The 15,194-nt window shown below is 41.5% G+C and overlaps 1 protein-coding gene across 2 annotated transcripts in view; it reads right to left on the bottom strand.

Annotated features, from left to right (window-relative positions):
- Nucleotides 1-15,194, bottom strand: part of CHN2 (chimerin 2) — a 235,154-nt gene that overhangs the window by 6,868 nt on the left and 213,092 nt on the right. For both annotated transcript variants that reach the window (XM_066238512.1, XM_066238511.1), the window contains 4 exons: nucleotides 9,682-9,766; nucleotides 5,674-5,847; nucleotides 2,821-2,898; nucleotides 9-146 (listed from right to left, as the gene is read on the bottom strand). In XM_066238512.1, the coding sequence (XP_066094609.1) occupies nucleotides 9-146; nucleotides 2,821-2,898; nucleotides 5,674-5,847; nucleotides 9,682-9,766 (475 nt within the window). The remainder of the gene's footprint in view (nucleotides 1-8; nucleotides 147-2,820; nucleotides 2,899-5,673; nucleotides 5,848-9,681; nucleotides 9,767-15,194) is intronic.

Genomic DNA, 15,194 nt, shown 5'->3' with positions numbered 1-15,194 from the left:
ATACTTACTTGCTGCTTCTATAAATTTGGAATAGGTATCGTAGGTGATGACAGGAATGGGTAAGTCTCTGAAATACAGTTTAAGGGCTCCGGTGATGATGTTTATGTCTGGGTAGATGTTGGCAGATATGTCTGCCTTTTCACCATCTGAAAAACAATCAATGGTCCAAATCCTAATTAGGACCTTATTTTTACCAAGTTATAGCACGCCCAGAAAGAAAAAATAAATCCAACAATGAATGCTCCCTTACAAGTCTCAGCTGACTACTTCTAATAACATTGAGATGCAGGCAGTGCCGAAAAGAAGTTTGGTGAGAGCGATTTTGGGTCTGAGGGTAAGTGCAGCCAAAGGGTAGTGAAACAGACTTAAAATAGTTCTTCGTGGTCCAGCCCCTGGTAATTGGTTACATAGAAACTCAGCATAAAACTCATGTTCTAGATTGTGTCCCGATTCATAATAGAGTACAGTAACACCAAATTTGTAATTAAACATAAATATCAAAAGGCCCTTAAATAGTTCCTCCAATATTCTTTGGACTTGGATTTGAAGACAATCTACACAAACAATTGTTGAAGATCTTCAGTTTCTATTGTCTCTTTCAGGTTTACTGAAGTTTCCTGTAGCTAGGTTCTTCCTTTCTAGACCTTAGAACTTTGATTTGGGAAACCTTGACCTTACCATTTTTACAATAATTTTAAAGACATTTTTGTTTTGCTATTAGGAAATACAGTTTAATTTAACTAGCACAGACTATAATCTTTTTTTTTTTTTTTTTTTTTTTTTTGAGTGGGAGGCAGGGAGGCAGAGAGACAGACTCCTGTATGAGCCCTCACCGGGATCCACCTGGCAAGCCCTCAATGGGGCATGCTCTGCCTATCTGGGGGCGTTGCTCTGTTACTTAGCATCCAAGCTATTTTAGTGCCTGAGGCCAGGCCATGGAGCCATCCTTAGTGCCCTGGTGCCAACTTGATTAAACCATTTGGCTGCGGTGGGGGGAGAGAAGGGGGAAGGGTGGAGAAGCAGATGGTTGTTTCTTCTGCGCACCCTGACCAGGAATTGAACCCAGGACTTCCACATGCTGGGCCGGAGCTCTACTGCTGAGCCAACTGGCCAGGATCATTTTTATTTTTTATTGTTAAAACCCATTTCTACCACATGGGGACTATTAGCATTTTATTTTATATAGAGAAAGAACAAATGCTTCAGCAAATTTGGATCTGAGGATAAAAAAAAAAAAGCTGATGTAGAGAGAACAGTAAGAGTGTAGCAGATAAGCCGTATGATCCCACTTACATATTTAACAAACATTTGTTGAGAATCTAATCTGTGCCAGGGGCTACTAAGCCCCAGTGAGTCCAAGAAGAAAAGACATACTCCTTGCGAGTCGGCAGGCATCTCAACAATTACAAGGAAATTAGAAGCCCGCTGTGCTGGAGACACGTGGAGCCCGGCAGGGTCCGCAGGAAAGGACATGGAACCCTCAGGTCGTCTTGGGGCAGTCAGGAGGCTTCACGCAGGAGTAAGGGCAAGCTGACGCCTGATTCAGAGGCAGTGTTTGCCAGGCAGATTGCGAACACGCTCTAAACAGACGAGCGACGTGGACGGGGGTGCTTGTTCGGGAAACTGGTGAGGTGGGTGTATTTCCATGTTGCTGGGGTGTAAAGTATACGGGGGAGGGGAGAGGAACTGGCCACGACCGTGAACAGCCAGGGCCGCCAGATCATCACGGACCATGTCTCCTATTCTGGAGAGTGGAGGCTGCGTCTAGTGGGCTAGGCTTCCATCCCTCGATGGGCTGCACCAGTACTGATTGGATTATTCATTAGAAATACAGAACTCGGGGCTCACTCAGCTTCCTGAATGAGTTCCCAGAGTGGGCCGTGGTGATCTGTATTTTTAACAAGTGCCCAAGAGACGATGTGGCCTGGACAGCACATGACACAGTCATATAAACAAAAGGAGTGACCTCCCCAATTTCCACTGGCTTCCCCGACCTCACTGCCCGGGGCGCCCCACCCCCTCTTGCGCTGTCTTGCTTGGGGCTTTGGAGAAGAAAAAAAGTCGACAGGGGGGTTGAGAGGGTGGGGGTTGAGAGGGTGGCCGGTGCCATGTGGACTGCCGTAAATGGTGGTCGACCAACTCAAGAATCTCAACGGCACCAGATGCTGGCTGCCCGTTCATTCTAGGAGTATTTAAAACTCACTCCCTTGTGTGGTCACTTGTCCACGCTTTTTTTTTTTTTTTTTTTGTATTTTTCTGAAGCTGGAAATGGGGAGAGACAGTCAGACAGACTCCCACATGCGCCCGACCAGGATCCACCCAGCACGCCCACCAGCGGTGACGCTCTGCCCACCAGGGGGCGATGCTCTGCCCTTCTGGGGCGTCGCTCTGCTGCAACCAGAGCCACTCTAGCGCCTGGGGCAGAGGCCAAGGAGCCATCCCCAGCACCAAGGCCATCTCTGCTCCAATGGAGCCTTGGCTGCGGGAGGGGAAGAGAGAGACAGAGAGGAAGGATGGGGGGGGGGATGGAGAAGCAAATGGGCACTTCTCCTATGTGCCCTGGCTGGGAATCGAACCCAGGTCCCCCGCACGCCAGGCCGACGCTCTACTGCTGAGCCAACCGGCCAGGGCACTTGTCCACACTTTTTAAGAAAAACAATTCTCCCAGAGAACGGGGAGATTGTACACCATTATTCCTTGGCTTCCTGAAGAGCTGCTCTCAGAAGCCCTGAAAGCCCAGTCCCAGCATGGATAAAATCTGGCCCCAGAAGAGAGGGCACTACGGCAAGTCGTTTGGCTTTCCAGACAATGCGAACCCACCTCGATCAAATGCCATTTTGACATCTTCGATGTGCTCGGTGAACCCGGAGACTCTGTAAAGACCTTCTGACTTCAATCCTATTAAAGAAGAGACAGACAGACTTTCACTTGAGCTTCCTGAAACATCTAAAAGGGACTCTTTTTTTTTTTTTTTTTTTTTTTTTGTATTTCTCTGAAGCTGGAAACGGGGAGAGACAGTCAGACAGACTCCCGCATGTGCCTGACCGGGATCCACCTGGGCACGCCCACCAGGGGCGACGCTCTGCTCACCAGGGGGCTATGCTCTGCCCCTCCGGGGCCTCGCTCTGCTGCGACCAGAGCCACTCTAGCGCCTGGGGCAGAGGCCAAGGAGCCATCCCCAGCGCCCGGGCCATCTTTGCTCCAATGGAGCCTTGGCTGCGGGAGGGGAAGAGAGAGACAGAGAGGAAGGAGAGGGGGAGGGGTGGAGAAGCAGATGAGTGCTTCTCCTGTGTGCCCTGGCCGGGAATCGAATCCGGGTCCCCCGCACGCCAGGCCGATGCTCTACCACTGAGCCAACCGGCCAGGGCCTAAAAGGGACTCTTAACCTTATCTGCACTGTGTGCTATCAGGAAACGAGCAAAAATCTCCCGTGCTCATGTATGTATATTATACGCGGTTACAACAGAACTCGGGCTTGTCCATCTCAGTTTCCGAGTTGGTCCGTCTTTATTTGTGCAGCCGTGGAGACCGCGGTAACCTGGTCTTCTTCCTGCCTGGCTTTGCAAAGCGAACCATGGTTACGATTCCCATCAGTCATAGTCTCTTGTTTTTATTGTTCATCAGGCAGCTCCAGGATGCTTCCTGCTCCCTCTCCAGCCTTGTTTTAATCCATGGGCCATATTGCATGTGCATGCTCGTCAATGTCTGCATGCAGGTGATACATGACATCCTGATTTTGTTGGAAATATGCCCAATTTTGTAGTCTTTTACAGTTACAAAATAGTCACGGGGATGTAAAGCACAGCATGGGGAATGTCGTCAATAATAGTGTAATAACTACAGGTATGGTGCCAGGTAGGGACTAGACTAGGCTCATTGGGGGTTTAAGTTTATGAAGTATATAATTGTCTAACCACTATGCTATTCACCTGAAACTAATATAAGATTGACTGTCAAGTATAATTGGAAAATAAAAAACCAAAAAACAAATTTATAGACTTTTATGTTTAATCATCAATATGACAGTATGTTAACTGTTTAAATGTGATTGATTTAATTGTTATACCTTCAAATAAATGATCATACAAACAGTTGCAGGAAAAATAAGATTCTAATAAATGATTCTGGAAACTTGATTGCTGTGTTAGAAAACGATGTGGTTTCTGCTAGACCTTATTGATTCAGTAAGATCTGTCCTAAGGCCTGGAAAGGTCCCAGAAATATCAGAAGGAAGAAAGGACTGGATTTCAGATGTTGTGTGTAAACACCAGCTGCCATTCTGGGTCTTGCACTGTCACGCTTAGTACTCTGCTCCCCATGGGCACACTAGCCATCAGACCTGGTCGTAACTGTGTTCAGATTATCAGTTGTTTTTGATGAGGATGATTATGGATGATCCCAGCTTCTTCTGAGAAGCACAGTCCTGACTGCAGGCTCCGAAGAGGCTGATGATCTGACCCCAAATTGCAGAGCCTTCAAAACAGTAAGACCTAGAGCAACTTTCCCGAGGCCCTCGTTCAGAGGCAGGACACCCCTCCTCAGTTCTTACCCAGCTAAGCCCTTGCATGGATCACTCCCCAGATCCCACAAAACCCTGCTCTGACAGCCACAGCAATCAAAAGGCAGGAGGTGTTTCCTACCATCTGAGATTAAGCGAGAAAAATGTAAAGAAACAGAATAACTAGAGTTTTCGTCCTGCATGAAAAAAAAAAAAGGAATAATTTCTTCTATATCTCTAAAAGACCTGGGATATGGAGCTAAAATGTCCTCTTCTGTTTTGTTTTGGAAAGAATGGCATAGTTGTCTGATATATAAATGCCTGTGGAATATAGTAAGTCAATGTGCACACAATAATGGCCACCAGCTATAGCAGAGCACATATATGACAAAAATGTTAATGCCTGTGAGCTTTTTACATGTCCAACTGTCCATATTACATCCAGCATTTTAAGGTCTCCCCAATGAAGCTTGATGTACCATATCAATGAACACTCCGATACCAAAGAGCGGAACAGTGACCAAACAGAGCACAAAGGGAAGATAAGATTCAAGCATAATAGGAAGAACCTTTTCTTTGAAGCGTTTCTAGCTTTGTTGCCTCCTTGATTTTTTACTGCATAGATATTTTTAACCTTTTAACTTTCTTCTTTGAAATGAAAAGTACCAATTCTATGGTAGAAAATACATTGTCGAGTAACAATTTCTTTACTTTCATAGGAGCCCTTTATAAGACTTGATCCAAACTTCTGCCATAAATCCTTTTTGACTTGTCCTCAAATAAGAATGTAATGGTTTCTTCTGTGACTCCACAGTGCTTTGAATACGCGCACCCACAAATTATTTGCCCCTCTGATTCTGCATACTATGGCATGAATTTCTTGAGGGCGAATACTGTGACTTTAATATCCTCAGTGTGTAGAAGAACATAATAAATGCTTAGCAAGCATGTGGTGATTGCATACATGAACATACTTCATACATGAATGGTTTACGTAGGAAACTGAAATTGATTTAGTTTTTATATGTGTGTGTGTATGTGTGTGTGCATGCGTTCACGTGTGCCTAGGCAGTCCATTTTCCCAACGTCAACAGTGGAGAGTCAATTTAACAATTATAAGAAAGTTTCCTTGGCAACAGCAACAACAAAATCATATTAAGGAGTCTTTTCCAAACCTCTTGCTTCAATTTCCCGAATGCATATGTCTACCACCATGGGCCTCTGAGCGTTGTGAGCCTTCACCAGCGTTGTGAGGTCGCAACAGTACACCTTCTTGATCCTCTTGAGGTCAGGCTGACAGTCGTTGGGAACGTGCTTGGAGCACTGTTTGTGCACGTTCAATCCACAGTCTGTAAACAAAGAAGCCACATTAGAAGTGCCCAGCCCTTTTGTCAAAGCCCAAAACAAATTACATGTTACCAAAAATAAAAATGAAGACACCATTTGCTATATCTCTCTGGGACATCCATCCTATGCGGATGTGGGACTCTCCCAAGATGAGTGTGAAATCTGTCTTGACTCATGAAACTTACATAGTTTTGTTTTTCTCATTAAACTTTTTCTGATGCTGGACTCGTGAGCTCACTGAGATAGTCTGGTAATTAGCCAGATTGTTTGTATGTTTTTCCCCCTTGGGGACTGGAACCTTTGTGTCCACATGTGGGCTTTTGAGTTTGGAGACCCAGGACTAGTCGTGGCTCATAAAAGGCACTTAGGACTTTTGTTGGGTTGTTTCTTAAAGCCTCGATGCTCCTCTTGTGGGAGACAAGATTACTCTCTCTCTGTGAACCCATGACCACGGGCATCTTCTTCCTCTTTCCTGGAGAAGTTGCCCATAGTTCCCACTCCTGTCCTTGTGGGCTGTTGAGGTAGGCTAGTTTCCTTTTCCTTGTCTTATTTTGACGCCTGTGAGTGGAAATAATGTTTAACTGAACACCAGTGGGAGTACTTGAGGATTGACAATTTAGAACAATGCTATGTAGTATGATGATTAAAATAATCATTTATAAAGCTTCATATCAAGATCCAAAGCTGAAAAGATGCTTTTAAGTTCAGTGAACACATTGTGAACATAGTAAAGTCTTGTCAGGTGGGAATTCACTGGTGGAATTTCTCTAACAATAACAAGGCACAGTCTACATTCTAGAAAAATAAAAATTTGATGTTGAAGTTTTTCAAAGTTGATGTGCTGCTTATTCAAAGTGCCTGCTAGGAGGAATTGTTTTTCTGGGTACAAATAATAGCAATAATAATGATATATATTCTAATATATATGTATATTACACACATGATAAATCCTATCATCAGCTGCTTTATGAAAAGCACTTAACCACACCAAGGGTTTGAAGATCTAAACTTTTATAAAATCATCAAGAATGATGTTTGAAGTTCATTCTATGATTTTTATGTAATGTTTACTGGCCACGTTCTCTCTTTCTGCCCTCTTTTGAAAGGAAAAACCAGTTCTAATTTATCTTAGCTTTATCAACAGGAGAAATTCACCAAAGCTCAAGTAAACTTCAATGATATTTTGATTGATCTATTTAGTGGATGTAAATTTGGCCCACTGAACTAAATAGACTTGTTTGGCTTTTTTGTTTGGCCACTCTTTTATAAAACAAGAATTGGACTCTCTTTTATAAAATGAGGATAACATAAGAACCTACTCCTAGAGTTATCCTGAGGATCAGATAAGTCAATATAGGTAAGGTCTGAGATGCCGTAGACATTACTTGAGAAATCAATAAAAGAAATAACAAATAATGGTGACAGGAGGACCAAGGATACCTGCTTAGCTATTTTAAATGATTTCATTATTGTTTTTTATTATAATTTTACAAATTTTATTTAACAAAAATTTTAAAAATTGTGGTAAAATATACATAACCTAAAATCCACCATTTTAACCATTTTTAAGTGTACTGTTCAGTGGGATTAAGTATCTTTACATTGTGTGCAAACAGCACCACCATCAATCTCCAAGACTGTTTCCATCTTCCGAAACTGAAAACCTGTACCCATCAAACACTAACTCCCCTGACTCTTCCTGCCCTGCCCCCTGGCAACCACCTTCTACTCTGTCTCTGAATTTGGCTACCTTAGTGACCTCACACAAATGGAATCATACAGTATTTGTCCATTTCTGACCAGTTTATTTCACTCAGCATCGTGTCCTTACAGTTCACACACATTACAACACTTGACAGGATTTCCTATAACGTTCCATGGTATTGATGTGCCACAACTTGTTTATCCATTCATCCATTGGTGGGCTCCTGGGCTGCATCTACCCTTTGGTTATTGTGAAAAATGTTGTTCTAAACCTGGGCGTGCAAATATCTGTGTGAGTGCCTGCTTTCAGTCCTCCGGGTGTCTGCCCAGAAGTGGAAATGCTGAATTAGATAATAATTCTATTTTAAATTTCCTTATAAACTTCATCTTAAGATCTGAAGCAACAGTGTGTTTATGTAGAATTAAATAATGATGTTTTATTAAAATGAAGATGTCTTAAAACAAATTAAAAAAAAATCCATTGTTTGCAAATGAATTCAATCCCACATGCTATAAACAAAGTGTGTTTCATTTAAAAATGTTTAAAATATGTAGAATATGAAGAGTTGAGGGGCTGTGATTGTTCTTTTAACCTTTAGTGATCAGTTACTGCTGTCCTGCGGCCCACAGGAAATAGGAGGCTATCTGGTGGCCACTAAAGCACATTGACAATATAACCTCAGTGTCTGTTTAATTAGAGAACAACACAAAACCCAAGCCCTCTTACCCCAGAGAAAGTTGCTGGTCATAGCTAATCCAAATCTCAGAGTTCTGTTTTCATAATATTGACTTTGGACCAATTTCTTGCTGAAATTGGATAACACTAGCAATTAAGGATATTTTTGGTAGGTATGCTCAGGCAAGCTGAATTAATGACCACTGAGTAATTCGGTTATTCTATCAGTTTGCTGAGGGGTTGAGCTGTGGGATACTTTGTAACTCTTGGTGAGGAAGTCTTTTGCGCTCTTCCCAGGAGCTGGAACATTTCTGGAAAGTCTGCTTTGAGCCTATGTTTACCGCTTGTCTCATGGATAAGAGACGGGGGCAGGCAGAGTTAACCGACCTGCGTGAGCACCCACTTGACCCAACCAGAATCATCACAAGAGGACACAGTAGGAGCTATGACTGCCCCTTTCGAGCAGAGAAATGACTTAAGGTCCCACCATCCTGTGGACCAAAACGGGGCAGTGAGGAAACATATCATAGTGACATATTGTCATTAGCTCATTTTACTTTAAATGCTCCACGAGAATTCTGTTTTTAAATCATCTCCTAGCAAGGAAAACATCAGCCATGGTGTTGGTGGAAGCCCAATCAATGTATCACAGGAAGCCGTTCTTGCTCGTGGCCAGAGCTGCTTGCCAGGAAAAGCATGGCCAGCCGACTCCGCGAGCCCGCCGGCACGTTCAGCTGGCAATCCTTGGCTGTTTTTGTTAGACGCACCTTAATGAGGTGTGTTGTGTGCTGTCAGCCATGGGTGTGTGCGTCCAGTTCTAGGTGGAAAACCACCCAGGAGTTCAAAAATGCTTTGAAAATATGCGATATCAGGTCAAGGTGTGGGGTTTCGTGGTGACAGCAAAACACTGAGCATGGGCTCTGGAGTCCAATCCATCAAGGGTCAAATCACCAATCAGCTGCAAGCCTCAGTTTCTTTATCTATTTAATGGGGAGAATAATGGCGCCTCCCCCAAGGTCTGTGGGTGGGGCTAACCGGCATGACAGACAGACAGTGCTTAGCTCAGTGCCTGGAACGTGGTCAGTGTTCACCAGCATTATTATTTTTATGCTCTTCCTTTCTGTAGTAAAGTGGGGATGAAAGGGAAATGTGGGCTTTCTATCTATGCAGTTCCATTGGAATCAATTCCTTTTTCTTTAAAGGAATATTGCCTATTTGGGGGGGGGGCAGGTAGGTGCCTACAGAAATGTATTAACTTGGATTTTTCTTTTCTTGCATAAACACTAGCTATTACTATCCATTTTAGCAAATACCTAGAAGGATGCCTCGAACCTTCCAGAAAACTAGATTTGGGAGCTAATTGGGGCCTATTTCCCAGCTCTGGAGAGCTGCCCTCCAGCTCAACATGGTGACACTTCGCAGAAATGGAAAAGGAGAAAGACATTTCAGTGTCTACCTGAGCACCGGACCCCTTGGGCGATGAGCCCCCACATGAAGTTGGCACAGTATTCACACCAGTGCGGGCCTCGGAATGTGTGCACCTGCCATCCAAAGAGAAGAAAAGTGTCAGAAAAATTCAGAGCCATTTGGAGGCGGTTGGCCTCAGACATGAAACCAATACATGAAATCAGGACACAAAGGCCTTCACAGGAGCGAGCATCCCTCCCTGGTCTTCAGTTGCAAACAGACCAGAGAAAACAGAGATGCGCTTTGATCTTTGAAAATCTTACACCGATCAACCATGGCCAGGGCCAGCATTGGAAAGGAATGTGGAGAAACAGTAAGATTATAAGGCCATGCTCTCAGCTAAAGCCTGAGACTCTCGCCACCCCAAACAAGGCACCGGGTGGACAAACCCGAGGTAGTCCGAGCTGGCCGCTGCAACCTGTGTTTAACTCAGCAAGTTCTGGAACTCAAAATGCAATTACTGTGTGTGTCCTTTTGATCAAAGCGGCCCATCTGTAGAATATCCAGGCAAGTATAAATAAGACATGATTATGGGATAATTGAAATGTTTTAAGGTTCTCAGCCACTTCCAAAAAGTCATTTTAAAAAATCGGGGAGTTGGCTGAAACTATAGGGTCCATATTCAGCAAGCCCTGGTGTGGCTGATGGATGTATAAGCTGGAAGTCCCTTCTGGTTGACTGGAAGGAGCAGTCTCATTGGCTGGTACCCCAGCCAGAGCAAACGAGCGAGGTGTGACTAAGGAACGCGAAGGCTAGGGTGGCCAGATGCCAGAGTGTGTGTGGTGTGTGTGTGGGGACTGGGAGGAAGGGGAAAGTAGGAAAGGGCCTTGAAGGCTTTATTAATGAGCATGGATTTGGCTTTAATCTAGCTCCAAAAGGAAGTACTTGAAGGACTTTAAGTGGGAAGATGATTTTCAACAAGTGATATTTCAATCTGATGTATTGAAATGGATGGAAGAATATTAGTCGTGGAAATGATTCAGAAACTAGGCCATAGTTTCTAGTTGAGAAATACAATAATAGAGGTGAAGATCAGGATGGATTTGAGACATATTTGGAGGATAGAATTTGCAGGACTTGATAAAAGAACAAATGGGGTCTTTGAAGGGGGGAAGAATCAAGAATGATGCTGAGACTCTAGCTTTATAAACCAAGTGGATAGTGATGCCATTGCCTGAAACGGGGAAGATACTTTTTTAGGGGGAAGAAAATTCAGAAGTTCAGTTTTGAACAGTCTAAGGTTAAATATCACTAAAATCCTAAGTGTGAGGTTAAGCAGAAATTCGCACACATAATTCAATAGCTCAGAGGAAATGTGAAGGCAGGCGGTATATGTTTGACCATCCCTGACAAATAAATGGCATTTTAAATCATGTGAGTAAATAAAAACTGTTAGAGATACAGAAAAGAAAGTGAAGAAAACAGCCCAGGCCCTCAGTGCACCAGCATTTAGAAGAGAGAACCAATAGAATAAAGTGTCGCAGAAGCCAAGAGGTGAGAGGTTTTGGGAAGGAGTGGTCAGCCATTGAATGCTGAAAAGAGGTCAAGTTAATTAAGGACTGAATATTGATTCAGACACATGGAAGTCATTAGCAACCTTGGCAAAAGCAATCTCCTTGGATCAGTGAAGACAGAAGTCATATTCAAGTGAACTGAGTTATTCGAATAGATGGGAGGTATGCAAGTGGAGAAATGCAAAGACAAATTCATCAAGAAATTTGGCTGTAGCCTGACCAGGCGGTGGCGCAGTGAATAGAGCGTCAGACTGGGATGTGGAGGGCCCAGGTTCGAGATCCTGAGGTTGCCAGCTTGAGCGTGGGCTCATCTGGTTACAGCAAGGCTCACCAGCTTGGACCCAAGGTTGCTGGCTTGAGCAAGGGGTTACTCGGTCTGCTGTAGCCCCATGGTCAAGGCACATATGAGAAAGCAATCAATGAACAACTAAAGTGCCACAAAGAAATTTGGCTGTGATGTCCAGCACAGCAACAAGATAGCTCCAGGTCAATATAGGGTCAAGAGAGGATTTTTTTTTTAAACTAATGGATGGGATACATTAGGGCATAGGACATGTTGACTTGTGGATGAGAGATCGTCACAACAGGCAGAAGAGACCAGACATTCAAAAGAGAGAGAAGCAAAAGAGTTACAATCCTGAAAGGCTGAAAGATGATGACATTTAGGGCACATACAAAAGCAATATTCAAAAAGAGAAACAGTTGAGATTTTTCCAGAATTAGCAAAAGACACATCACCTCCAGATTTAGAAAAGCTCGATAAATCTCAAACACAATAAATAAAAAATAATTTACACCTACGAAGATTACAGTGAAACCACAGAATACCAAAAGACAAGCAAATCCCTAAAACAGGAAGCTTGCTAAAGGGAAGCAATTAAAATGGAAATAGACTTTTCCTCAGCAAAAAGGGACATGTAGATTATGGAATAATTTTATCAAGTGCTCAGAGAAAATTACTGCCAACCTAACTTCTATACCTACCTAATTAGCATTCAAGAGCAAGAGTGAAACAAAGATATTTTCAGACAAACTCCAAGAGTTTCCATTCACAGACATTCACTCAGAGACATACCAAGAATAATAGACTATTCAAAATTGAAGGCTGAAAATTAATATGCTAAGTATACTCTTTATAAAGTTAAAGGACAAAAGTAGAGTAAAACAACAAAAAAGATTATTTTGCAAAATATAATGAAATAGAAAGAAAAATATAAAAAATAATAAAAAAGCCTAAAAAGTGACTTTAAATAAGATTTAGAATATAGGCAGACCTTGGGCAAGAGTGGTCAAAAGAAAAAGCTCAAATGGTAAAAGAGAAGATAGAAATACAGATACAGTAAAGATATAAAACAAAAGCCTTGAGAATACTAACTTTATACCTACAAAGTTAAGTTACATGAAATGGATAATTTTAAAAAGAATATAAATGATCAAAATGACTCAAAATAATATTAAAAACCTAAATTTAATTTAAATAATTAAATCTGTAGTAAAACAATTACCCAAATAGTCACTGATCCCAAATGATTTTTTTAAGTTTTATCAAATTTTTAAGAAGCAAATTATCTCTAGCCAATACAGATTATTCCAGAACAGAGAGAGAAAAAAGAAAATTTGCTTTATGAAGCTAATATAACCTGGATTCAAAAACTATTTATAAGAAAAGTACATAACAGTAAAATTATAGGTCAATTTCAACTATGAATACAAATATTTTTCAAAAAGATCCTACTGAATATAGCATTATATTAAAAAAAAAATGTCCTGACCAAGGAGGGTTTATTTCATGAATTTAAGGTAGTTGACATATTGCTAGAATTCACAATAACAAAACAAGAGAAACCACATAATCATCTAAAAAATTTGAATACCAACAATCAAGTATAATTCAACATTTATTCATAATGGCATTTAATGTGCTAAGTATAGAGGGAACCCTCCTGAAAATAGTTGATGAAAGGTATCTATGTAACATACATAATAAACATCACATTTAAATATGAAACATTGAAAAAATTTCCCTTACGGTCAGCAAAAAGATAAGTCTGTCTGGTATCAATGTTTCTCCTGAGAGTGATTCTATAGAGTTTAGCCAGCATAATAAAACCAGAAATACAATATATAATTGGAAGAAGAAACAATTTCATCAAGTTGGCTTAACAAAAGAGCAATATAAAGAGTAAGTAGCATTGCTATACAAAAATAATAACATTTTATTAAATAATAAAAATCAAAGACTACATTTACCACAACAGCAAAAATCTAAAATCATTAGAAAACAATTAAATAAATGCCATTACAGATATAAATAAGGAAATATTCTATACTCCTGCATGGCAATGTCCAGTATTATGAAAGTTAAATTATCCTCCAAAAGAATTGATGAATCCAATGCAATTTTAATAAAAATCTCCATTCCACGTTGGTTTGCACAATAGTTGACAAGATGACCTTAAATTCCATACGAAAGAATAGAAAAGAATAGCCACAATATTTTGAATAAGTGGAAGAATGTAGGGAAACACATCCAAACATAGATTAAGACTTCTATAGTTACAGAAAGTAAGACATCATGCAGGATGGTGGTGAGTGGGAAGGTCAGAAACCAAGTCACACATATAGAGAGACTGGGTACATCCCAGAAATGGCATTACATACGGGTGGGGGAAGGATGTCAGAGAGATTAACTATTTTCTCTTTCAACCATCTGTTCACCCTCTCATTTATTATTAACTCATTTATTCAACACTTGCATGCTGACTGCCTACTTTGAACCTGGCATTTTAGAAGTCCACAGATATCCAAAGTCAAAATAGATCAGAGGAGCCCAGACCTCCCTGTGCTCAAGGATCTCATCTGCAAGAATAAATAGGTAACATAAATAAATATCCTATGATAGTATAATGGTGAGAATAACAAATTCTTCCCAAGAAGGCTGGGGAAAGTGATATTCAAACTGGGTTTTGAAGGGTAGATAGGAGTTCACCAGACTGGGAAAGACTGAGTTGCTGGGGAAGTGATGCTTGACTGGGGAGACAGAGTTCTTGAGGAGAATATTCCAAGAAGAGAAAACAGCATAGCCAAAAGCCAATGAAGGTAGGCTTGGTTTTTGGAAAACATTCTTTTCTTGTAAGTCATGCTGGGAAAAATAAAAAGTGGCCAAATTAATCTCTGGAACATCTCTAGTGCATAAAGAAATTGCATGGGAAATCCCTCCATACCTTGGGGTAAAAATGGAAATGCGATATTTAGAAATTAGGAGAGTAGCTACAGCATTTCCTACCCATAGACCAAGTAAACCCTGGCCTGCTAAATGCTCGGGAAACACCGGATATGATCACAGGTTTTCTCAAATTTCACTTTTCCCCAGTATTTTAAAAAAGAATGAAACACAGCAAAATTGCATTTAATGCTTATCAGCCCCACCCATATTTACCAACCTCCTTTCCCATCAGTATGGCCCCACTGCCTGCGATCTCATTTCTCCAGCCAAGCAAAGAACTCCGAGTGGCCGCACATTCCCACAGAAATCAAACAAAATGGGGAGTGAGGGTAACGTAAAGTTAGCGAAACATTATTTTAGGCCCGCTGCCTAATTTCCTCTTTGTGATGGACCACGGTTTATTTTCATGGCTGATACAGTGTTCAATTTTCTTTTGGGTCCACAGGGACAATCTCTCAATAGGAGACTCCATGGACATGCTGTGACACTCTCTCTGAACCCATTTTTATTTCGGGTTGAGTTATTACATCAACTATTCCAGTGAAATACTCCGTATCTTGAAAAGTCACTAGTCAGTGTTTTTTTTTTTTTCCAATCTCTGAAGCTTATTGATTTTCAAGAATATCTTTTCAAAAAGAACATTTTTGCAAACTTTAGGGCAGTATCTAAAATACTCTAGACAGGAAGAAAATACCCCAGACAGGAAGAATGTCTGTCCAAGACTATTATACTGGGCATGGTCTGCCTGGAATTCAAAAACCA

Source organism: Saccopteryx bilineata, chromosome 7 (assembly GCF_036850765.1).
Source record: "Saccopteryx bilineata isolate mSacBil1 chromosome 7, mSacBil1_pri_phased_curated, whole genome shotgun sequence".
Classification (NCBI taxonomy): Eukaryota; Metazoa; Chordata; class Mammalia; order Chiroptera; family Emballonuridae; genus Saccopteryx; species Saccopteryx bilineata.
The sequence above is the reverse complement of the archived record's forward strand: the minus strand, read 5'-3'. Positions and strand labels throughout refer to the sequence as shown.